The sequence below is a fragment of the Manihot esculenta genome, chromosome 7, assembly GCF_001659605.2.
Source record: "Manihot esculenta cultivar AM560-2 chromosome 7, M.esculenta_v8, whole genome shotgun sequence".
NCBI classification, from domain to species: domain Eukaryota; kingdom Viridiplantae; phylum Streptophyta; class Magnoliopsida; order Malpighiales; family Euphorbiaceae; genus Manihot; species Manihot esculenta.
In genome coordinates this window covers 14,924,595-14,949,651 of record NC_035167.2, presented here as the reverse complement: position 1 = coordinate 14,949,651, position 25,057 = coordinate 14,924,595, and the positions used below count along the sequence as shown (strand labels likewise).

Sequence of the window (25,057 nt, the reverse complement as noted above, 5' to 3'; positions counted from 1 at the left end):
GAGAAAATTTCTTCCCCATTTTGTATCAGAAACCAAATAGAGGTCAAACCTGTCTCAGGCAAACCAAATAGAGGTCAAAGTGAAACGTCAACTTTAATTTCTTGATTGTGCCTGGACTTTTTTTTTTTTTTTTTTTTAAATTTTTTGTATTAATTGATGATGAGTTGAGAGGATCTGAACCCGAGGGGTTGCGCTTGTCTTGTGGTGAACGGTGAATTTGTGTGCGGCTGTGGATCTCAGTTTAGGAATAACGAGATTTTACCATTAACCAAACTCTACTTGTTGGATAAAAGACTTCTAGTTGGATGAATTTAAAATTCAAGCTAAAATATTAAATTTTGAGAATATAATGACATATTTGTTGATTAGGCCAATAGTGAAGTACTTAAAAACCAACTTGCTGCTGACGTCAATTCTAGTTCATTGTCGCCTGCGACACATTCGTTGATTCAGCTCCTCCCCTCCCCTCCCCTCCCCTCACTGAGAAAAAACTGTATATAGTTCATCTTGCATGTCTTCTTTTTAACATGCTCGTATAGAAGAAAAACAATGCTGGAAAGGAGGGCGGCTAAGATTTACACACTCAATTATATATCACAGCAAAAAGAAAAAGATAATTTTCAGTAAGTGAATGTGCATAACATGCTCCATTTTAGTCAATTGGAACTTAGACAGAAATTCCAACTAATTAATTTCTCAGTCTCTCTACCACTCATTCATTCACTCCGTTATTAATATCATTGTTTTCTACAGCAAGCAGTAAGGAACACGAACTTGAGGCATCAATTAGTAGTATTTTTTGGTATAACGGATCAAAAATACTTGGTGACGAGAAAATCACAACAAAAGAAGGCAACCCAGAGAAACAATAAAAATTGAACATTCTCTCCCATTCACTTGTTGTAGATAGTTAGGTCAGTTCCTGCACCCAAATATTACTGGGATTTGATGTTTGATAGTGCTACTAATGAGAACCTGAGTAGAATTGAACCTGATCATATTCTATGTTGACAACCAATCTGCACACCCCTAGCCACACTTTGCTGAACTACTTGGAACCCTGTATCAATCAAGTCAAGTGGATGTTACATGCCTCAGTTCCTCCCAAAATATCCACATCTGTAACTAACAAATTACCTTAGAAAAGAAAACGAGGAAGAAAAAAACTGAGAGAATGTATGTAAACCCACTAGATCTAAGCATATATTTTTTATCAAGATAGTTACTTGTGCAATAATCCATAAAATTAAGGGATAATGCCAAAAGAACTCTAAACTTTACTAGTTTCAACTTAAAACTTTTTTTTTTCTTAACAATCATGACCGAAACTATGGCCATCAAATTAATTGTATCCTATTGTAACCAACTTAACAGCCATTGATCATCTCGTTAATGGCAGGATACAATTGGTTTAAAAGAAGGGTTTAGACTGTAATTGTAAAAGAGTGAAGTACGCAACTTTTTTTGCCATTTATCATAAAATGGTAACATCATATTTTGTTTAACTTCATCATTTTCAATCTTTTTACGGAAAAAAAAAAAACTCTTATTATTTTATCTCTTTCATTTTTTTCATCCAAACAAAGTAGCAGTAGTAGTAATAATAATAATAATAAAGGATTTTTTTTTTTTTTACATTCCTCTATTTATTTTCCTTAAATAAAATGAAAATAATAATTTTTAAATTTTAAAATTATTAAATTTATTAATAATGAATATATTGCAAATGCTAATAACAAACAGATGTATTTTCCTATAGGTAAAACTTTACATTTGAATTAAAAGAAAGTCTTAATTATTTTTAAAAAGTAGCTTGAAAAAAGATGGACATGCACATAAATAGTCTTTATTATTCTCTTACTTTTACTTACAACTACAACCTAAACCTTTTTCCCCTAAAAGAACTGTACCCGACTGTCATTCGGTGATTAATGGCCGATAAGTTTAATGATAGCTGGTAGTGACAGTGTACAATTAGTTCAGTTGACCACAGTTTAGGTATAACTATTAAGAAAAAGAGGTTTAGGATACAATTATTGAAATTAGTAAAACTTGGGATTCTTTTAGCTATTATCCCTAAAATTAATGAGCACAGTACCACTGAGGATATTTACATGCAATAACAACCCTTTAGCTGCCAATTTAATCTTGGTGAGATGCAAAAATCCAATCTATATACTAGCACAATTTATTAGCTACCATACAAGGATCACATCTATCTTAAGCGCTTATGAAGAAGACCATATGTAAAATTTAATGCCACTTATTGTTGCATGAAACTAGCTAAAAATACAGTAATAAATGTACCAAGTGCTTGTAAAAGAAAAATGGATTGCATAAATCATAAATCAAAAGATAAATACTGGGCGACAAAAAACAAGTTCATTAATATAGCAGAACCTATACCTGCTAAGGAATCTTCTAACAGAAAGTACAGATTGATTAAATAAAAGGGTAATTTACAATATAATCATTGAGATTGACAAAATCGTGACTTAATCTCTACTTTTTTAATAAAAGATAATTTAATCTCTGAGCTCTCATACTGTTAACAAAATAGTACGTTCGGTAAAATCACAGTTAATCAACCATTAATTTAAAGAAGGCAATCCAAATTTAAGGGGCAAATGTTAGTAATATTTAGACTATAAGGAGTAAACCATTACAAAAAGTAAAATATACAAGACTAAATTATTATAGTTTAACAATGAATTTAACAAGACTATTTTGTTAATAGAATGAAACATTAAAGATTATTAAAAATGCAGGGACTAAGTTGTAGTTCAGACAAAATCTTAGGAATATATTATAAATTATCCTAAATAAAATTTATATATGTTATTTGGTCAGTTGTCATAATATCCCTGAAGGTATAAACGTTCTAATACCTTAAATAGCAGTTGACATGGAATTATTTCTATATTTTCCCCTAGATTATGGATTAGATAGTGCTGCAATATTTTCAATTGAAAATAACAAGAGAGAGATCCAGAAAAATATAAAAAGAAAATAGAAGGCAAGGCTCCCAAAACGGCTTCCAGTTTCCACAGTGCTCTCAAGCCAATCCCCACTTTCTTGAATCTTGATCTCCATCCACACACTTCAAAATTCGCCCTTCTTTTTGATTTTTTTTCCACTCACCTCTCCCTCAGCCATCTATTCCCCCTCATTCTCTCTCTCTCTGATGGAGAAGTAAGAATCCCGCGTCGAAAAACTACGAAATAAATGAAGAGTATATAAAGTGAAGTGAACCCAATCCAAATTGTCTAAGGGCTTTTGAAAGAGGCTACCACATCAAGTTCAATCAAGCCGTAATATAGGGCTCAATACTCTCACCACATACAGACTTGAACCGAGCCCATTATCGGCTTTTGAAACAAAAAAAGAACACAAGCCCAAGACGACAAAATGAAGGCAATTGAGTCACAACTGGGCTATGCCAGTTGGACTTGAGGGAGAGCGTTGGAAAAGTGAAAATCCCACATCGGAAGACTACAATTATAACGAAGAGTATATAAAATGAAATGAGCCTAATCCAAATTGTCTAAGAGCATTTTGGAGAAGACTATCACATCAAGTTCAATCAAGCCCCTAGTGGGGCTCAACACTCTCACCACATGCAAACTTGGACCGGGCCCATCATCAAATTCCAACACACTCTCTCTATTTTATTTCCCTTGAGCTCACATATTTCCTTTTCTTTGTTCCGTAATTTTCCAGATTGAGGCTAAGAGATCTAGAATATTATTTTTCGTCACTCATATGGAGATATGCGCTAAGATTCTTTTGTCTTAAATATGGAGTCAGAAAGCTTTGTCCTTGGTATAAATTTGGATTCAAGTAATTCGTTTTGATAATTTTAGAAGAGATCCCACAAGTGCAAGAATGATAAAGTATTGACATGAGAGAGAGAGAGAGAGAGAGAGAGAGAGAGAGAGGAGGGAAGGAGGGGGGTGTTGGTAGAAACAGACTTACCTACTGAAACTTCTTTTCCTTGCCTGATGGTAGTGGAATCTTCTTTAGGAGGCTATCATCGATTTTCCTATACTGTGTTTGAATAATTCTGTGTGTTACAGACAACTTTTCATCAATGTGATGCTGGTATTTGTCATAAAGTACAGGAACTGAAAAGCTAAGGAGAACACCTGCAGAATGAGCATGCAAAAAGAAATTATTATTGAGCGAAACCCTTAATTACATACCCCTTCAAGAGAAACAATGGACAACAAAGAACTTACCAATATAGACAAGAGTGAGAAAATTGCAGAGACTACCAATAAATGATGCTACCCACAAACCAATCGCGACCTACAGAATCACATTGCATATAAATAATGCACAGAAAACACAAAGCCACTTGAATCAATAAAAATAGGATTAAATGCAAAACCCCTGAGGTTTTCTACACACAATTTGGTCCTCACTAAAATACTATTTGAAAATTAGCCATTGAAGACTATTATTAAATTTCTTAGTCCATAATCATAAAATTCTAAAATTCCTTGCATTTAAGTCCCCGAAATTTTAGATTAAATTACTCTTCAGTCTCTAAAGTAAAGTTTCAAATTGACCATAATTTCTAAATTGCTATAGTATATAACACTTTAGTCCCTCAAAATATTATGATTTTCACATATGGTAATATATGAATTAAAATTGCTACTCCTTAAACAGCAATGATCAAAATGTTTTTGAAGGCAATCATCAAGAAGTAACTTGTAATTAACCCATAAAAATAAAATAACACAAAAACTCTAACATCTTGCACAAAAAGTTTGCTTCAAGGGCTAAATCTCCGAACCTGAAGGAATAATTTCAAATTTCTATCAATCGCAATCAAACGAGCAATTGACAATGCATGATTGGCATACACTTGAAGCGCATCAGCAGCTTTGACAATAGTCTCCTCAGAAATTTCTAGGTCAGGCAGGGGAGGGAGAGGCCTGAAGCACAGAACTAACCACTTTCACATTTTATGAACCCCTTAATCAGAATAAAAAATTTCACAAAAATTCAATTCAATTCTTTTCTTTTCTATCAATTTTCTTGTTTGGAATGGAAGAACTGAGAAAATGAAATCATGCATAATTTTGCAAGGATTCATTTGAACTGAACTCTTTTCTTGCAAAATGAATTATCACAAACGAAGGGAAAATGGAAGTATACAAGTAGAATTGATAATGGCAAAAATTTCAAATTGAAAAGCATTCAGAGATGGAAAAGGGTCCTAAAAGAGAACCTGTTGAGAAGGGTGGCAGATTTGGCCCATATGAATAGAATGGCAACAAGAAGGAACAACACATTGGCTACAAAAGACAAGAGATTATAACCAGCTCGCTCAAACAGCATCCACATAGTAGTCGCAGTCAAAAGAACCGTAACGCTCGCAAACCATTTCTTCCATAACAGCAAATCAGCCACTATTCCAACAAAGAAAAATTGATAAAATTAGAAGAAAACAGACCAAAAATTCATCATCTGAAAGATCAGATCCATCCGAAATCAAAATCACAGACAAGTTTATGATTCTAGGACATGGAATTTCCATTCATATCGAGTAACAATTATGTTATTGAAATAGCGAGAGGAAACCTGCGCCGCCACCAAGAACTTGATGAACGGATATGGGGCGAGGAGGAATGGATTCTCCCATGAAGATCGAATTTAGGGTTTAAAAAAAGATTGCACAGAAGGAGAGAGAGAGAGAGAGAGAGAGAGACAGAGTATAGGGAGGGAGATGAGAATACAAAATGGTACAGACACAAGAAGCAGAGAAGAAAACTGATATTTCAGGTTCATAACGTATAGATTCAGAAGAGTTTGTTTTTACATTGGGCTGGGCTGCCTTGAAATTGGCCCAGAAACAGCTGGTTTTCAAGAGATTTCCTTTTTTTGAAAAAAAAAAAAAACTATTTTCTTAAAATATCAATTTTTGAATTTTGATTTTTTTATTAATTAAATCATGATTAAGATTCGAACTCTCAAATTAAAACCATAAATACTTTTTGCATTTTGAAGAATTGTATAAGAGTCTATGGTTGAACATATTACCACATAAATACTCAAATCATTTATTTATAAAAGTTGAAGATTAAAAACTCAAATATGAATTTGCAAAGTAATAATATACTTTTAGCTACTGATAAAATAAGTTAGGCTAAACACTCAATCACATGGTCATGACAGAGATAATAAATATTAGTGGAATGTGAGTTTGAAATTTTGAATAATTTTGGCTTTAAAAATATTGTAATTAAGGGAGATTTCTATAGATAATTGGAGCAGTTGAAGGAGGCCTTTCTCTCAAATTTTTAAGGAATTCTTCATGATATTAAGAGCTTAGCCATTTTCTAACCTCACTAATTCTCAAAAACCCAAATTTCCAGTTGAATCCTGTGTATTGGTTTTATGTGAAGTTTTCCACCTTACCTAGATTCTAGGGTACTTGTTGTCATTTCAAGCAAACTATAGTTTCACATCCACTTCAGTTGAAAACTCTTAGAACATTCATGTATAGAACAATGCTTTAATTCTTCCAATTAAAAAGTGCATTAGGTGAGAGTTGGAGCACATGGGAGGCAGATCAACCACCATTTATGACACCATTACCCTAAATTAACTATTTGGCACAACTTAAGCAACCTAGTAGCTTATTAGATTCCTCGGCTGATGATACAAAATGAAAGCTACAAGCCTCCTACAAAAGGAGTTTAGATGCTACAAAGATACTTAAATCTCATTTTTTTGTGGTTGTTGGGAAAAGATTTGCATAAAAGTTCTCATATTAAAATAGAAAATAAGTTTAATTAAATTTTTATATTTTTATTCAAGGATTACAATATTTTTTTTTCAATTAAATCATGTATTTTTATTCAAAGGTTAAATAGGTTCTTACTTAATATAATATTATTTTTTTAATAATAAAATATTATTTTTATAATTTTAAATATAAAAAATAGTATTTTAATTAACATAAAAATTGTTGAAGGCCAAGATCGAGGAGGCTTGTGAGGCGTGACTTGCGGAGTTCAAAGCTTCTGACACGATGAAGAACAAGTTATGGCACAGAGCTTTCCGTATGTTCACCTCCGGGTTCAACCAGGGTCTGAAATAGGCCAAGGATGCCCCCTCCATCCCATTAGCTCAGCTCCGAGCTCCTAAAGTAGATTCTGATGGCGAGGAGGTGTGTTATGGGGAGGATGGCAACCCGTTGCCTAAAGGTGCTCCTCCTGCAACAACTGAGTCTCATGAAGAAAATGCTAGGCCTCAGGGAGAAGGTGTTGGACCTCAGGGAGCTAGACCTCTGAGGGGTGAGATTGTGCCCTTCGTAAGTATTGATGGGCAGGAGTCAGAGAGTGTCGGACTCCCAAGGGATAGTGCTGTAGATGATGTAAATAATAATATAGTCACTGATGTTAATCCTCTAAGGACGATTTTTCCTCCTGTAATCCTAGAAGACTGAATAAAACAGTGATTTTGTTCTTTTTTATGTATGTAGTGTGCTTTTGCCTTTTTACTTCCAACGCTTGATTGTATGCCGATCTGCAATGAATGAGATTTTATTTATGTCTGCACTTGTACTTATGTTATTTTTTGCCTCTGTTGCCTTACTGGTTTCATCGATCTGCTCAAATTCTCTAATACTTGACCCATTTCCTTAATTCAAATTGTGAATTTCATTTAACCTTATTTAATTTTAATCATGAAAACCTTAAGCCATGTGTCCACTTAGCAAATCTTAACTTACTTGAATCGAAGGGCCATGCTATCTTTTCTAAGGTTTTGTCGGTTAAGCTGACCCGGGCTGTAACGACCCGGAAACCGATACCCCTCTGTAACGGTCCGAACCATTACCGACACTAGGATCCAATTTGGCATAAGGCCGCCGGGACCTGTAGTAAGCCGAACATATCTCTGTGTACCTGATACATCCCATACATGATCAAAAACATACTCAACAATCCTGTACAACTACCAGACTTAACTATTCTTACTCAGATATGCAAGTCTGAAAAGGCCCTCAGGGCCTATACCAGTGACTACTGACTGCTGTGGGTCAAGGGATTGAAACCCTTTCTTCCCGAACACAACCCACTGGTATCTCATCAAAGCCATACATTAAGCCTGATTCACACATTTCTCATCAAGAAACGTAAAACAGGATCCATGTACAAAGGGATTAATCATACACTACACTACAACAAAGACATTAGGGAAAGCACAAGTCTATCCAGTATATGACAGTACATATCTATGTATTACATTACAACTAATCTGTTAATTACATCATGTCCACTATACTATTACAAACATACATTCATGCATATCTTTCCTCTTTACTCTTGCTGACTTTGACTTCCCATAGCTATCTCAGAACCTGCAAAACTGGGGTTAAGGGAGTGGGATGAGCTCTATAGCCCAGTGAGGAGGAACAATAAAACAATTCATTCGTTTCATGTTTTTATGAAATGCATCACATCACAAACATATCATCTCACGGATGAACTTGTCACCAATAGCCCTTTACTACATATGTCCTGCTGTGCCAAGGAGACTAGGTCATCACCTGGACTTCTCTTATCTGACTCATATCACAACATGTCCCACTATGCCAAGGAGACTAGGTCATCACCTGGACTTCTCTTATCTGATCTGACAGGCTGACTGTCTAACTCATAGTACCAGGAGCGACCTAGACTATCCAGGAGCGACCTGGTATGGCTACCTCATGCCATATCTCATCTCATAGTATCTGATCTCATATCAAGGGCTAAGGATCATCCAACATTCATCCATACAAATATCATCTTATGCAATACATCATATTCGTGGATTCTAATGCAACACAACCTAATACATAACATGGCATTTTATGATGCATGGATCATGCTAGAAATGTGTCATTTCTCAATTTAAAATATCAAGTTTAGTTCCACTCACCTGTAGCCAATGCTTGGCTAACTCTGGGCCAACTCTCACTCTGGGGCCTTCTCGGTTCCTCAGTCCAAACCTACACAGGTGGACTCAACTGAGGTACCAAACACACTCTAAACAACTCATAAAGAACTTTTAAACAACGCCCCAAAACCCCTCTAAAACATCCTAAAACAATCACATAAAGCATGCAAAAGAAGGCTGGACAGGACACTTTCGGCGGGAGGTTCGGCGGCCGAATGTCCTCTCCAGAGCCGAAACTCAAGCACCTTCGGCGGCCGAATCTCTACTTTCGGCAGCCGAACCCTTTCGGGGGCAAGGTTCCGGGGCTGAAACATACTCCAGAGACGAAAGTCTCTAACCTTCGGCGGCACCTTCAGCGGCCGAATCCCCCTTCCAGAGCCGAAACTCAAAACTCTCGGGGGCGGGGTTTGGTAGCCAAAGCCACCTCCTCAAGGGGTTCGGCGGCCGAATGTACCTTCGGCTGCCGAACCTGAGTTCATCCAGAACTCATCCTCGACGGCAACCAAGCTCCTCACTCCTTCCCAACACCCAAAACATGCAAAACTCACTCCTCAACATACATATACTCTAGTATATGTACAAAGGGGTCCAAAACTAACTTAAAACCCCAACAAAAACAACAAACATAATACATATACAAGCTTTCACCCATAAAACACAAAAAACACATACTTTTACCCTAATCATGCAACTCTACCCAAAACCTCCATAAAACCTCTATAAATTATCAAAAGAAGTTCAAGATCTTCACTTACCTCTTGAATACAAGAAGATGAACGATCTGAACTAAGAGATATAGAGCAACTCTCCTTCAAACTCTCCAAACCACAAAACTTCTCTTTTTAGCTTAAAACCTTCAAAACAATATGAAAACCAATCAAACCTTTGCAAGCTTTGCTAAAACCATGAAAAATACTCATGGAGGACATGATCTTACCTCTGGAAGTGAAAAGATAAGCTATACTTATCCATTTCACCGACTGGAGGCGTTTAATAGGTGGCAAACCGCCTCTCCTTCGGCTGCCGAACCTGCATGCAAAACCATGCAACGTTCGGCGGCCGAACTTGGAGTTTTGAAAGCCGAATCTAAGGCACTTTCGGCGGCCGAACTTCACTTCGGCGGCCGAACCTGGCCAAATCCTCCTTTGTCTTTTCTCGTCAAAACTCAATCCTATTGCACTCTAAACCTTTAAAACACTTGAAAACATTTTAGGAAACCTTTCTCTTACCCTTCTAGAAACCTCTGACATCCTCGAATTCCACCGGACGGTAAGAATTCTGATGTCTGATCTAGCCGGGTATTACATGGGCTGAGAGGTCGGCATCTGGCTAAGCCTCTGACTTACGAGTTTTTCTTATTCTCTTGGAGGTGAGCTCGGCCTTTTGGCATTTTTTCTTAGCTGATTTGTATTGGGTTTTTTCACACTGAGAGCCGATCCGGGCTAGAAGCTCGTCTTTTTGACTTTGTCTATCTTTACTGTGTGTCCTGCAGTTGTGGGCCTCTTTGCATGGGGCCTATTCCTTCTGTGTTTCCCTTAGCCTTGTCTCATTTAGTTTGCATGTTGTGGGTCCATACTGGTTTTAAGCATGTTTATTCGTCGAGCTCTTGAGATTCAAGTTCTTCGGCCTTTTTGTTACTTTATCATCTCAGCCGGTTTTGTGGTGCCGGGGTCATTTTCCGAGACCGGTCACCTACCTCACTGAGGTCTTGCGCAAGATTCAGGCTCTTTGGCCTTACTGTCGCTTCATCATCTCAGTCGGTTTTGTGGTGCCGGAGGTCATTTTCCGAGACCGGTCACCTACCTCACTAGGGTCTTGCGCAAAATTCAGGCCCTTTGGCCTTACTGTCGCTTCATCATCTCAGCCAGTTTTGTGGTGCCGGGGGTCATTTTTTGAGACCGGACACCCACCTCACTGAGGTCTTGCGCAAGATTCGGGCTCTTTGGGCTTACTGTCGCTTTATCATCTCAGCCGGTTTTGTGGTGTCGGGGGTCATTTTCCGAGACCAGACACCTACCTCACTGAGGTCTTCTAGTATCTGTTCTTTTTCCTTTTTTGAGGAGAATTCAGATACATAATGATAGAAACGACATTTTTTGACGCAAATATCCTTGCTTATTTTATTCCTATTTTTTAGAGTACAAGCATTCATTTACATTGGCTGTATGTTCAAGGAAAATACCTCTTTAAATGCTGGATGTTCTACGCGTGGGGTTCCAAATTTCCCTATAGGTCTTCAATTCAATATATACCTGGTTTAACAACTCTGGTTATTCTGAAAGGGTTTTCCCAGGTTGGGGCTAATTTCCCCACAGCAGCTCTCTTTCCTGTGGCTTCTAGTTTTCTTAGTGCCAGATCTCCCACCTTTAAGCTTCTTTCTCTGACCCTTTGATTGTAGTAACGGGCTGCCTTCTATTGATAAGCAGCGGTGCCGACTTGGGCTTCTTCTCTGATCTCCTCCAAGACATCTAAGTTACTCTCAGCTTATCATCATTGGCATCCTCGCTATTGAACTGGACCCAGTGAGTGGGGACTTGCAACTCAATGGGGACCACAGCTTCAGTACTGAATGCCAATGCAAAAGGTGTTTCCTTCGTTGGAGTCCGGAGGGTGGTCTGGAATGCCTATAAGATGCTATTGAGCTCATCTGCCCAGTTATTCTTCGCTCCATCCAGTCGCTTCTTCAATCCCTGGAGGATATCTCGGTTTGTAACCTCTGTCTGTCCGTTGGTTTGCGGGTGGGCCACCAAGGAGAACTTGTGCTATATGCCCATGTTTCTTGTGAATTCCTTAAAGGTCTTGCAGTCAAACTGCTTGCCGTTTTCTGATATGAGTGCCTTCGGTATCCCGAATCTGCAGATGATGTTGCCCCAGACGAAGTCTATCATTTTCCTCGCTGTGATAGTGGGGATTGCTTCAGCTTCTGGCCACTTTAAAAAATATTCTACAGCCACTACTATGAACTTTCTCTGTCTTGTGGTTTTGGGGAAAGGTCCCAAAATATCTATACCCCATTGTGAGAACGGCCACAGGCTGGATATACTGGATTGGGGGGTGGTTTGGATGTTGATTGCGTTGGCGAACCTCTAGCATACATCACATCTTTTGACAAATTCTTCTGTCTCCTTCTTGACTGTGGGCCAATAATATCCTTGCCTGAAAATTTTGTTTGCCAACATTCCTGCTCCTTCGTGAGCTCCGCATATTCCCTGATGAATCTCTTCCATAACCCTGGTTGCCTCTTCGAGGCCTACACACCGGAGCCACGGGCTAGACTTCCCTCTTCTGTAGAGGGTCCCCCTTACTACCTGGTAATTGGCCGCTCGGGCTGCAATCTTGTTTGCCTCGGCTTTATCTTCAGGGAGTTTTCCCCTTTCTAGATATTCTAGGTATGGGGTCATCTAGTTCTCTCCTTCCCTAATTTCCATTATTACAGCGGGTTTCTCGTAAGCAGGGGTGCTGATGTGCTGTATGTACACCTCGTCTGGAAGTTGTTCCAATTCTTCTTTAGACAAACGGCTGAGTAGGTCCATTTCCTCATTCTCTTCTCTAGGTATTCTTTGATACCGCACTGTAACTCCTTCTCGCCGAGCTCAGCCTCTACAGCTTTTATCTTTGCCTCGTACTTTTGCATAGTGGGATCTCTTACTTGGTATGCCCCAGTCACCTAGTTGACCACTAGTTGGGAGTCACTGTTTATTGCAAGGTCGGTCACCCCTACTTCTTTTGCTATCATCGTCCCATTTATTAAGGCCTCATACTCTGCCACGTTATTGGAAGCACCAAACTCAAACCGTAAGGCATAACAAACTTTGAACTCCTCGGGTCCTTTCAACATTATTCCTCCGGCACTAGATGCCCCGTCTACGTACAATCTCCAACTGAAATCTCGCACGAACTTCCCCTCATTCCCTTCTTCTATTACTCTTGTGGGCTTGTTGTCAAGTTCAATTTGTTCTTCGTTGAAGGAGCATTCTGCTAAAAAATCCGCAAGGGCTTGGGCTTTGATGATTTTCCGAGGTCGGTACTCTAAGCAACATGGACTGATTTCAATAGACCAAGCTAGCATCCGTCCTAACGTCTCTGGTCTGTGGAGGATCTTCTTCAGGGGCTGATCTTTCATTACCACTCCTTGATGGCTCTCCAGGTATACCCTGAATTTCCTTACTACAAGCAACAAGGCGTATGCCAACTTCTCTATATTTAAATATCTGATCTCGGCGTCTTTAAGCACTTTACTGAAGTAAAATAATGGTTTCTATTCTCCTCCTTCTTCCCTTACCAGCACGGCACTTATGGCTTGTTCTAAGGCTGCTAAGTAGATGAGGAGTTCTTCCCCAGCTACGGGACTGCTGAGCACGTGTGGTGAACTGAGATACTGCTTAAGATGTTTGAAAGCTTGCTGACAGTCCTCAGTCCATTCGAAGTTTGGGACTTTCCTTAAGTTTCTGAAGAAGGGTAGGCATTTTTCAGCTGATTTTGACATGAAACGATTAAGTGCTACCACTCTGCCTGTGAGTCTCTGCACATCTTTCAAGCAGGTCTGCTCGGGCATATTTAGTATGGCTTCCACCTTTTCTAGATTTGACTCAATACCTTTTCTGTTGACCATGTATCCCAGGAATTTTACACCTCTAATGAAGAAAGCGCACTTAGCCGGGTTTAACCTCATTCTATATTGTTCTAGCACCCCCAAACACTTCTTTTAGATCTGCCAAGTGTTGCTGGAAGGTTCGACTCTTTACTACCATATTGTCTACATATACTTCTACATTTCTTCCTATCTGCCCCTTAAAAATTTTGTTCATCAGCCTCTGATATGTCGCCCCTGCATTTTTCAACTAGAAGGGCATGGCCCTGTAACAATAAGTCCCATCCTCCATTATGAACGAGGTCTTTTCCTCATCCGACTTGTCCATTGGGATTTGGTGATAACCGGACATTGCATCAAGAGACGACATATAATCAAAACTGGCCGTGAAATCGACCATTTTATTAATATCAAGAAGGGGGTAACAATCTTTAGGACAAGCCTGGTTCAGATCGGTAAAGTCTATATACATCCTATACTTACCATTGGCTTTTTTCACTAGTATGGAATTTGCTAACCATTATGGGTACATGACTGATGTAAGCACGACCAACAACACCAAAAATGATGAGCTAGCATTGCCTCAAGGACCAATTACAAGGTTGAGATCCAAGAGGTTGAAGGAAGCACTTCAAGGATTCATGAAGGAATATGTTAAAGCTTTGCAAGTTCATTTTGAAGTTGAAGAACAATCTGGCCATTCCAAGTCAATTAGGCCAAATGTGTCCTTATTGACAATTCAAATTTTGTATTTATAGTGGGAAGTTATTTAGTAGTTGGTAGTTAACCAGTAGTGGGTAGTTATTTGGTAGTGGGTAGTTAAACAGTAGTGGGTAGTTATCCAGTAGTGGATAGTGGCATAGATCATGGATCCATGCAGAGTAGTGGGTAGTGGCATAGATCATGGGTCCATGCATAGTAGTGGGAAGTGGCAAAGGTCATGGGTCTTTATTTATGTTATATAAAGCATCTCTTTTTCCATATTGTAGACAGATTATCAATTATTCAATACAATTGTTTTATGCGATTCTTCTTTGAGAGCTTAAGAGAGATCTTGGTTCTTGACATTGCATCACGAATAAGGCTTGATACTAACTTGTATGTTTCTTATTCTTGCTGCTCTTAAAATCAATCCATTATAAGTGTTCTTAATTGCATGTTAATTAAGGGTGCTTTAGATTGGGAAATTATTTTCTGAATTAAGTTCTTTTTACTAGGGTATGTGTCGTTTCAGTCTCTAATAGGCTGTGCAGCATGCTACTGCAAAAAATGCACAACAGTAACATGAAAATAACTAGAGAAATGCTACAAAATTATAATTAGGGAATCAAAAAAGGAAAGAAAACAAAGAGTTGCCAGCAAAAGTTCATATCTAGAGCAAAACCAAAGAAAATCCTAACAAGAGGAAAATGGATCAGATGTAGTAATATAATGCTAACAAATCATACCAATCTAATGACAGATCTATCAGAGAAAAAAAAAAAGAAAATAGAATAACAAAAATTAACAACAATAAAGAATTAGCAGCTAAGACAGATGAAGTCATGTCGATTTTTACCTTTCTTTCTCAATCTACACCTGAGAATATCTCCTGTGTGTAAGAAACAGCAAAACAAAAATGCTCCAACTTCCAACAGCGGCAGCGGCTTATTCTGAAATGAGCGTCTAGCAGCGGCAACGGGCAACGGCAGCGGTGGTAGCAGCAACAGTAGCAGCAGCAGCGACGACAGCGGCAAGGACAAGGGTTTGGCGCTGGGGAGGGGAGGGGAGAGGAGAGGAGAGAGTACGACTGAAATTAAAGAGTCCCAAAAGAGATGGATTACGTTTTTTAATATATTCTTCACATTTTTTGACAGATTAGCGACTGAATAAATTTCATCGCTAATATTTTTAAAATTCGTCGCTAATCCGTCGCAAATCCATCGGAAATATAAATAGAAGGTATTCGTCGCTGATCCGTCGCTAATTTTTTTTCCCGACGGAAGTAATTTCTGTTGCTAAATCCGTCGTTGATAGTCCATTTTTTTGTGGTGGATTCTACACCTGGATATTGTTGTTGTTGAGTTGAGGATGCACTTAGATTTTATTGTTGATCTATTGTTACGTTGTTGATGTTATGAAGTATATTCAACTCTTAATGTTTAATTTTGATAGATTGTTACCTTTTATGATTATGGACTTTTATGTAATATTTATATGTAGACTTTATGTAATACTTATGAATTATTTTGTGGACTATGATGAATTTTTATTCATTTTAAGGGTTAGACTGAAATTGTAACTAATGGAGATCATTTTGATACGGATGCAATAGGGCAGACTTACAACAATGGTGTGCAGCAACCTTATACTATTCAAATGGGTTCAAAAGGAGTTCAAAATTATATCCATATGATCTAAATATACTTGGGGTATGCTTCAATTCATATGGTATAGATTGGGTGCAACATTTGCAATTATGGGATTAAGAAGCATAATCAAGCTTATGAGTCAAAGCTATACAAATGGAAGTCTAAAGTGAAGATTAAAGAAGGTTTTTGTGAAGATTCAAGTCCATTGGACCTATTAGGAGGTGTACAAGTCCATCAAACCAAGTGGGCAGTTTTAAAGAAACATGTGCAATGCATGTGCAACTTAATAAGCATGTGCAAAACTCATGGACAACATTGGGAGACGTATTATACATGTTATTTGGGCCTTAATGATGTTTTTTGTAAGTGTATTTGTTTGGGTTAAGCTTATGTTATCTTATTTGCTTTAGTATTACTAGTTTAGTTATTTTGGGCTTTTATTGTGCTGGCCCCTTATTATGAGCTTTTAATTCGGCTAGCTTTTTTTGGCACTTTAGGATTTAGTTTATTCTTAGTTTTTTAGGGTTAGATTTAGTTTTCTCTATATAAACTTCAACCATTTTTTGCGTGGAGGAACTTTTAATCAAAATTTAAAATTATTCATTCTATTTGCATGCCTTTGTTATTGTGAGAGTGTGAGTGTAACGACCCGGAAACCGATACCCCTCTGTAACGGCCCGAACCGCCACCGGCGCTAGGATCCAGATCGGCTTAAGGCCGCCGGGACCCGTAGCAAGCCAAACATACATACTATTACCTGGTCAAATCCCATACATGATTAAAACTTAAACATAAAACGTGAAACTGAACATACACCAAGCTTGACCTGCATGCTACCTCATAACTGAAAACATAAACTTCCCCATGCTAGAGCCCTCATCAAATGCTCTAGCTGGGTCAACATTACATACATCAAGCCTGGTTCTCAACTTAACATAAAAAAAAAACATAAACATAACCATGCGATAGCAGGGATTAACCAGACTATAGGGCCAAGCACAACTAATCCATAAACATAAACTTTACTTAACATTACATTACATCTCATTAACTTATAATACATGTCCACTCTAACGTACTAAACATAAACATAAACTAAGCTATTACATGCATACATCACTTAGCCTTGACTTTACCCTGAAAACTTCTGAACTCAACTTCAGACCTGCAAAACTGGGGTTAGGGGAAAGGGGTGAGCTAAAAAGCCCAGTGAGTAGAAACAGAGAAAACAGTTCATTAATTATGATTTCATTTTACTAAAAACATTTGCTTTAATTCCTCCATTTTTAGGTATGTTATTATTCATTTAACTTCTTCTTTCTTTTTCTTGTTCATGCTTTCATGAGATGCGTCATAACACAGAGAAATCACATAATCTTGTCCGTCTCGGGGCTTATGCAAGATTTATTCCCCACGGACCCTGGTTTCTGAGAGTCTGACTTTTTGCATGCATCTTTCCTCTCAGAGGATGGACATGACATCAAAAATCCCTCTGTCGGTGCCCGGCTCCCCCATAGGAGCTCACAAAGGCCTGTAACATACATGACATGGTGTCTGGTCCACTGAGAGCTCACATGGACTTTCCTACAGGTACTTGTCCGGCTCTCAAAGGACTAAGACAAGACTCGTGACAGATATGGGCTATTGAAGTCGCCTCGGTCCACCCTACCTCAACATCAACATGAAATAATGCAATGCAACATATTCGTGAACTAGTGCAATCAACCTACTATACATAATCATGATGCATGCTCATGCTTTAGGCATTAGATTTTGTGCATAAAAGATTAAGTTTAGTTCTACTCACCTCTGGCCGACGCTGACTGACTCGGCAACTGCTAGCACTACTGGCCTCCTCGGTCCCTCGGGTCCGATCCTACACAGGTGGACTCGAATGAGGTGCCAAACATACTCTAACAACTCATAAACATACCCCCAAAAACCCCTCTAAACATCACTTAAACATGCATGGAAAACACCCAAGAAACGGCTGGACAGGGCACTTTCGGCGGCACCTTCGGCGGCCGAAAGTCCCTTCCAGAGACGAAACTCGGGTAGGTTCGGCGGCAGGTTCGGCGGCCGAAACCCTAGGACAGAAACGAAAGTCCCTCCTTCGGGGGCACATTCGGCAGCCTAAAGACTGCCTCCCATGCAGGTTCGGCGGCCGAAACTCCTTTCGGCGGCCGAACCTGGTCCCCTCTGGACGACAGGTCCGATTCTGCCAAGCCAAAAACCAAACTCAAAACACCCAAATCCTTACATACTCTCTCCCAATCATGCATACTCACTCCCACATGCATAAAGGGGCATAAACTAACTTAAAACCCCAACAAAACATCATTTAATCATACTTATAACATACATTAGCACAAAAACCCACATAATCCTTAAACATCAAACTCTATAAAACTTACTTAAAACTTCATTAAACATAAGGAAAAACAAGGATCTACACTAACCTCTTGGAGATCGAGGGTGGTGTGACCCCTAACTCGGAGGTGTGGAGAATCCAAGCTCCAAAAGCTCCAAGCTCCCAAAACTCCTTTTAAGCTTTAAATCTTCAAACACCAGGGTAGAAATCATGAAAAACTTGAGAGATGGGTAGAGAAAACACGAAAACGACCAAAGGAAGGCATAAACTCACCTGAGCTCGAGAATGGGGAGAAAACTCATCCATTTCCGATCTGAGGGCCCTTTATAGGTGGCCTGGTCGAAGACCTTCGGCAGCCTAACGTGCCCCCTAAACTCATGCATGTTCGGCGGCCGAACTTGACTTTCGGCGGCCGAACCTTGGCTCGTTCAAACAAGACTTTCGGAGGCCAAAGGCGCTCCCGAAGCCTTCCCATGTTCGGCGGCCGAACTTCACTTTCGGCGGCCGAACCTGGCAATTGCCTCCTTGGTCTTTTTCCTTTCAAAACTCAATTCTCTTTCAATTAAAACCATTGAAATCATTATAAAAACATTTAGAAAATACATTTTACCCCTTCTAGAGAGATCCAACACCCTAGATTCCGCCGGAGGGCAGGAATCCCGATGCCGGATTCTAGCCGGGTATTACATTCTTCCCCCCTTTAAGAACATTCGTCCCCGAATGTTCCTCAACTACTCATGCATAAAAACATAACATAAGAACATATCATCGTACATACACATCAAGCAAGCAATCAAGCAAGCAAGACCTCTAAACTTTCTCCTAAAAGAGACACGGCATTGCCGGAGTCAAAACTCCTGGTTCTCCTAAGAACACTCCTCAAGCTGGGGTGATTCTACAGGACCTCTCCATCTGAATCTCCTTGTTCCAAAGCTAACTAACTGATGTGTCCATGATCCACAATAGCTGCTCAACTCAGGTGAGATCCCTTGGGACCTCCACCTCTAGTTCCTCAAGAACCCTACTTGGATCTGACACGAACTTTCATAAAGTGGAACGTGGAAATCTGAATGGATTCTCTCCCTCATGAATCACCCTTCGCAAAGGAGACACCTCAAGCAATACCTCAACCTCCTCCTGAAACTCCTCCTGCTTCCACTGCGCTACTCTGATCTTCTCTTCTGATCCGCAAGGATCCATCCTTCTTTTCCACAAAAACCGGCACTAGAACACCCCACGGAGAGTGACTAGGTCGGATGAAACTCTCATCTACTAACTCCTGCAGTTGCTCCTCCAACTCAAAACTCTGCAGGTGCCAACCTGTAGGGAAGGATAGAAATGGTTCTGGGTCCAGACACCACTCCTATTCCAAGCTCTAACTCCCTAACAGATGGTAAACCTGACAGCTCGCCTGGGAATACATCCACGACTTCTCTCGAACAACTGGCACTGAGGCTGGTTCCCCGACCTGACTGTTGAACTCTCAACAAGAGCTAGGACCCTCTGACAACCCCTCCTACGCACCCTACGAACCTTACAGGCTGGCATCAAACCTCTAGGCATCCTTACTGTGTCCCCCCAGAAGAAAATCTTTGACCCATCCTGTCCTCTGAACCAGACTACCTTGTCTTTGCAGGCCAAGATAGCACCACGAGTAGAAAAACCAAATCCATCCCTCGATTGACGTCCAGACAATCAAGTCTAGGACCTCAAAGTCGAGTGGAAGGCATCTACTCCCAACTGACACAGAACTGGACCGGCAGACTGACTCTGCCACAGATGAATCACACGAGAGTCTACTGACCAAAGAGAACACTCTAGCCCAGAAGCTATCAACTCAACCTCTCGACGGTTCCTAGAGCAACTAAAGAAAGAGAAAAACACTAGGGTTCACAAAACATACACATCAGAACATTCAAAAGTGAGCATACCTGGCACCACCATGTTCGATGTGTCTGCCTCTTGCTGAGCTTGGGTGAAGATCCGAGCTGAAGCTGACGGACCTTCTCCATGGGAACCTGAAGAATGAGGGACTGACCCTCTTCCTCTGCCTCGACCACTAACCTGAACTATGGCTGGAGCTACTGGCTGAGCTGATCTACCTGAAACTGCTTGCTGGGACAGAGCCAACCTGGGCGCAGTAGGACACTCACGTGCTATGTGCCCCTCCTGTCTGCACCTGAAACAAGCTGTAGTCCCCGCCAGACAGACTCCCTTGTGCGGCCTTCCGCACCTCAAGCATCTTGAACTGCCTGAGCCAGAGCTTGAGCCACCAAAACTCAAACTAGCCTTCAAATTCTGCCAAAACTTCTTCTGCGACTTCCTGAGACCTCTCTTCCATTTCTTACCTCTCGTGGCAGCTGTACTTAGAGTGGAGGGATCAATCCCTCCTGAACCTGAAATCCTAGAATCCTGAGTCTGAGCATCCTCCTGAGAATCTCCCATACCTTCTTCAGGTACTCTGACTCCCATACTGACATCCCTTCTCTGAACATCTGACTCTACTTCCCTCATACTAGCTGACATCCTTCTTGGAGCCATCGCTTCTCTGCTTGCATCAAAAGACCTTCCAGGGTCCCTTGATGTTTCCCATCTGCTAACTCCCCACGACTGCGCTCTTGGCAGAGCAGGGGGAAAGGTGTCCATACCTTCCCTCTCAGATGGAACTCCAGTCGATTCCACAGATCGACGAGCACCTCGCATTCTGGCTCCTCTGAAGAACAACACACAAGCATACAATCAATCATTAGCATCATACGGTTCATATGAAAACACATGAACCCACACATACATAGCATATCATACATAACATTAATGCACATGCATAAAATCATGGCATATCACATCATCATAGCAAGACAGGACTCGACATCCTATCCTAGTGGACATGCTCTTACTCTTAATCTTTCTTAATGTGCTTGCCCTACTTAACACAACCTCTATGACAACCTCTTTCCGATGTGAGATATCTCAAATCCCTGAGCACATCGCTCAACACATCGTACTCTTGAGGCCCTAAGCTCTGATACCATTCTGTAACGACCCGGAAACCGATACCCCTCTGTAACGGCCCGAACCGCCACCGGCGCTAGGATCCAGATCGGCTTAAGGCCGCCGGGACCCGTAGCAAGCCAAACATACATACTATTACCTGGTCAAATCCCATACATGATTAAAACTTAAACATAAAACGTGAAACTGAACATACACCAAGCTTGACCTGCATGCTACCTCATAACTGAAAACATAAACTTCCCCATGCTAGAGCCCTCATCAAATGCTCTAGCTGGGTCAACATTACATACATCAAGCCTGGTTCTCAACTTAACATAAAAAAAAAACATAAACATAACCATGCGATAGCAGGGATTAACCAGACTATAGGGCCAAGCACAACTAATCCATAAACATAAACTTTACTTAACATTACATTACATCTCATTAACTTATAATACATGTCCACTCTAACGTACTAAACATAAACATAAACTAAGCTATTACATGCATACATCACTTAGCCTTGACTTTACCCTGAAAACTTCTGAACTCAACTTCAGACCTGCAAAACTGGGGTTAGGGGAAAGGGGTGAGCTAAAAAGCCCAGTGAGTAGAAACAGAGAAAACAGTTCATTAATTATGATTTCATTTTACTAAAAACATTTGCTTTAATTCCTCCATTTTTAGGTATGTTATTATTCATTTAACTTCTTCTTTCTTTTTCTTGTTCATGCTTTCATGAGATGCGTCATAACACAGAGAAATCACATAATCTTGTCCGTCTCGGGGCTTATGCAAGATTTATTCCCCACGGACCCTGGTTTCTGAGAGTCTGACTTTTTGCATGCATCTTTCCTCTCAGAGGATGGACATGACATCAAAAATCCCTCTGTCGGTGCCCGGCTCCCCCATAGGAGCTCACAAAGGCCTGTAACATACATGACATGGTGTCTGGTCCACTGAGAGCTCACATGGACTTTCCTACAGGTACTTGTCCGGCTCTCAAAGGACTAAGACAAGACTCGTGACAGATATGGGCTATTGAAGTCGCCTCGGTCCACCCTACCTCAACATCAACATGAAATAATGCAATGCAACATATTCGTGAACTAGTGCAATCAACCTACTATACATAATCATGATGCATGCTCATGCTTTAGGCATTAGATTTTGTGCATAAAAGATTAAGTTTAGTTCTACTCACCTCTGGCCGACGCTGACTGACTCGGCAACTGCTAGCACTACTGGCCTCCTCGGTCCCTCGGGTCCGATCCTACACAGGTGGACTCGAATGAGGTGCCAAACATACTCTAACAACTCATAAACATACCCCCAAAAACCCCTCTAAACATCACTTAAACATGCATGGAAAACACCCAAGAAACGGCTGGACAGGGCACTTTCGGCGGCACCTTCGGCGGCCGAAAGTCCCTTCCAGAGACGAAACTCGGGTAGGTTCGGCGGCAGGTTCGGCGGCCGAAACCCTAGGACAGAAACGAAAGTCCCTCCTTCGGGGGCACATTCGGCAGCCTAAAGACTGCCTCCCATGCAGGTTCGGCGGCCGAAACTCCTTTCGGCGGCCGAACCTGGTCCCCTCTGGACGACAGGTCCGATTCTGCCAAGCCAAAAACCAAACTCAAAACACCCAAATCCTTACATACTCTCTCCCAATCATGCATACTCACTCCCACATGCATAAAGGGGCATAAACTAACTTAAAACCCCAACAAAACATCATTTAATCATACTTATAACATACATTAGCACAAAAACCCACATAATCCTTAAACATCAAACTCTATAAAACTTACTTAAAACTTCATTAAACATAAGGAAAAACAAGGATCTACACTAACCTCTTGGAGATCGAGGGTGGTGTGACCCCTAACTCGGAGGTGTGGAGAATCCAAGCTCCAAAAGCTCCAAGCTCCCAAAACTCCTTTTAAGCTTTAAATCTTCAAACACCAGGGTAGAAATCATGAAAAACTTGAGAGATGGGTAGAGAAAACACGAAAACGACCAAAGGAAGGCATAAACTCACCTGAGCTCGAGAATGGGGAGAAAACTCATCCATTTCCGATCTGAGGGCCCTTTATAGGTGGCCTGGTCGAAGACCTTCGGCAGCCTAACGTGCCCCCTAAACTCATGCATGTTCGGCGGCCGAACTTGACTTTCGGCGGCCGAACCTTGGCTCGTTCAAACAAGACTTTCGGAGGCCAAAGGCGCTCCCGAAGCCTTCCCATGTTCGGCGGCCGAACTTCACTTTCGGCGGCCGAACCTGGCAATTGCCTCCTTGGTCTTTTTCCTTTCAAAACTCAATTCTCTTTCAATTAAAACCATTGAAATCATTATAAAAACATTTAGAAAATACATTTTACCCCTTCTAGAGAGATCCAACACCCTAGATTCCGCCGGAGGGCAGGAATCCCGATGCCGGATTCTAGCCGGGTATTACAGTGAGATTGCGTTCTTCCAATTTCATCAAGATATCTATTTAATTGTGGCGTTTGTCTTGTTTCTCTAATATTCAATTATTGGTATTCTTACTGTACTTTCCGTTGGGTGCCATAGAGGGGAGTTTATTATTGGTCTTTGAAGCTATTCCATCTTGTCATAAAGTTCTTAGACTTGATCCATAGGGTTCCACATCAGTTGGTATCAGAGCTAAATGTTAAGATAGATTTTAATTTATCTTAGTTTAGAGTTTTAAATTTGAGTTTTCTTGTGTTTTTGATTTCCAGATTTTCGGTCTTGTGCTAGTTTAATTTGTTTATGATCTAAACTTATTTGAGTGCTTATTGATTTAATTTTAGTTGTTAAATTAGTTAAGTTTCGTTCTTGATGAATTCGGTAAAGAAAAGAATATTAAAAGAAGAAGAAGAAAGAGAATAGAAAAGAAAAGGAAAAAAAGAAGAAGAAAAAAGAAAATTGAAAAGGGAAAGAAAGGAAAAAGAAGAAGAAGAAGAAGAAAGAAAATCGAAAAGAGAAAGAAAGGAAGAAGAAGAAGTAAGAGAATTATTGACATATCTTGGAGGAATCCTTCTCCTTATTTGATTTATTTTCCTTATTTGATTTATTTTCCTTATCTTAGTTGCATTAGGACTTGAGGTTTCTTGTGCAAAAAAAAAAAAGCTTCTTTTTACCTAATTTTCGGATTTCTATTGTTTTAGAGGTTGTTTGGATTGACTTTCACTTATTTTAATCAATTGGATGCCATATGTGATTACCCACATACTTATGCATGATTAGAGTTTTAAACAAATTTTTTTGGCACAAAATAATTAATTTGGCTCCAAAAATTAATCATACATGAGAATTCTGATTTAGTTCAAGTATTATTGCTTTCTTGCTTTGGGTAGAGATATTTTAGGTTCCATATTTGATTTGCTTTATAGTAATTTAAATTCTTATATTTTGGCCTAAATTGTCTATTTCTCAATTCTTGTTTGCTGATTTTTTTTTAGTCTTGACATCTTTGTTTCCTTTATACTGTTAGGGTACTATTTGATTGTAATTATACTCTAAATTGATATAATAAAGTAGTACATAATTTTGTTTTTGTGCTACTATCCATTTTGTCGTGTGTCTTTTTTCTAGTATGTTTGAGCTTACTTTTCTTTGTTAGGGTTTCATTCTTTATTTCTAAATATATCTTTTGAGTTGTTGGGTTGGTCTAAGTCCTAAAGTTTAATTAGAGAAATTGCAAAAAGTAGCAAAAGAGTGCAAGCACGTGAAGGAGTACTTTGCTACTAACTCTATTTTTTTCTTGTGATTTTGGTTGTTATTCTT

At 39.8% G+C, this 25,057-nt stretch overlaps 1 protein-coding gene across 1 annotated transcript; it reads right to left on the bottom strand.

The window, feature by feature from the left end:
* Nucleotides 1–592: 592 nt before the first annotated feature.
* On the bottom strand, nucleotides 593–5,774 carry LOC110607499 (reticulon-like protein B11). The gene is made up of 6 exons (XM_021746627.1): nucleotides 5,593–5,774; nucleotides 5,240–5,420; nucleotides 4,802–4,943; nucleotides 4,239–4,308; nucleotides 3,976–4,145; nucleotides 593–1,060 (listed from the first exon to the last, which is right to left on the bottom strand). Exons 1-5 carry the CDS (start codon nucleotides 5,651–5,653, stop codon nucleotides 3,976–3,978), a joined length of 624 nt encoding a protein of 207 aa, XP_021602319.1. The 5' UTR covers nucleotides 5,654–5,774; the 3' UTR covers nucleotides 593–1,060.
* Between the last annotated feature and the right edge of the window lie 19,283 nt (nucleotides 5,775–25,057).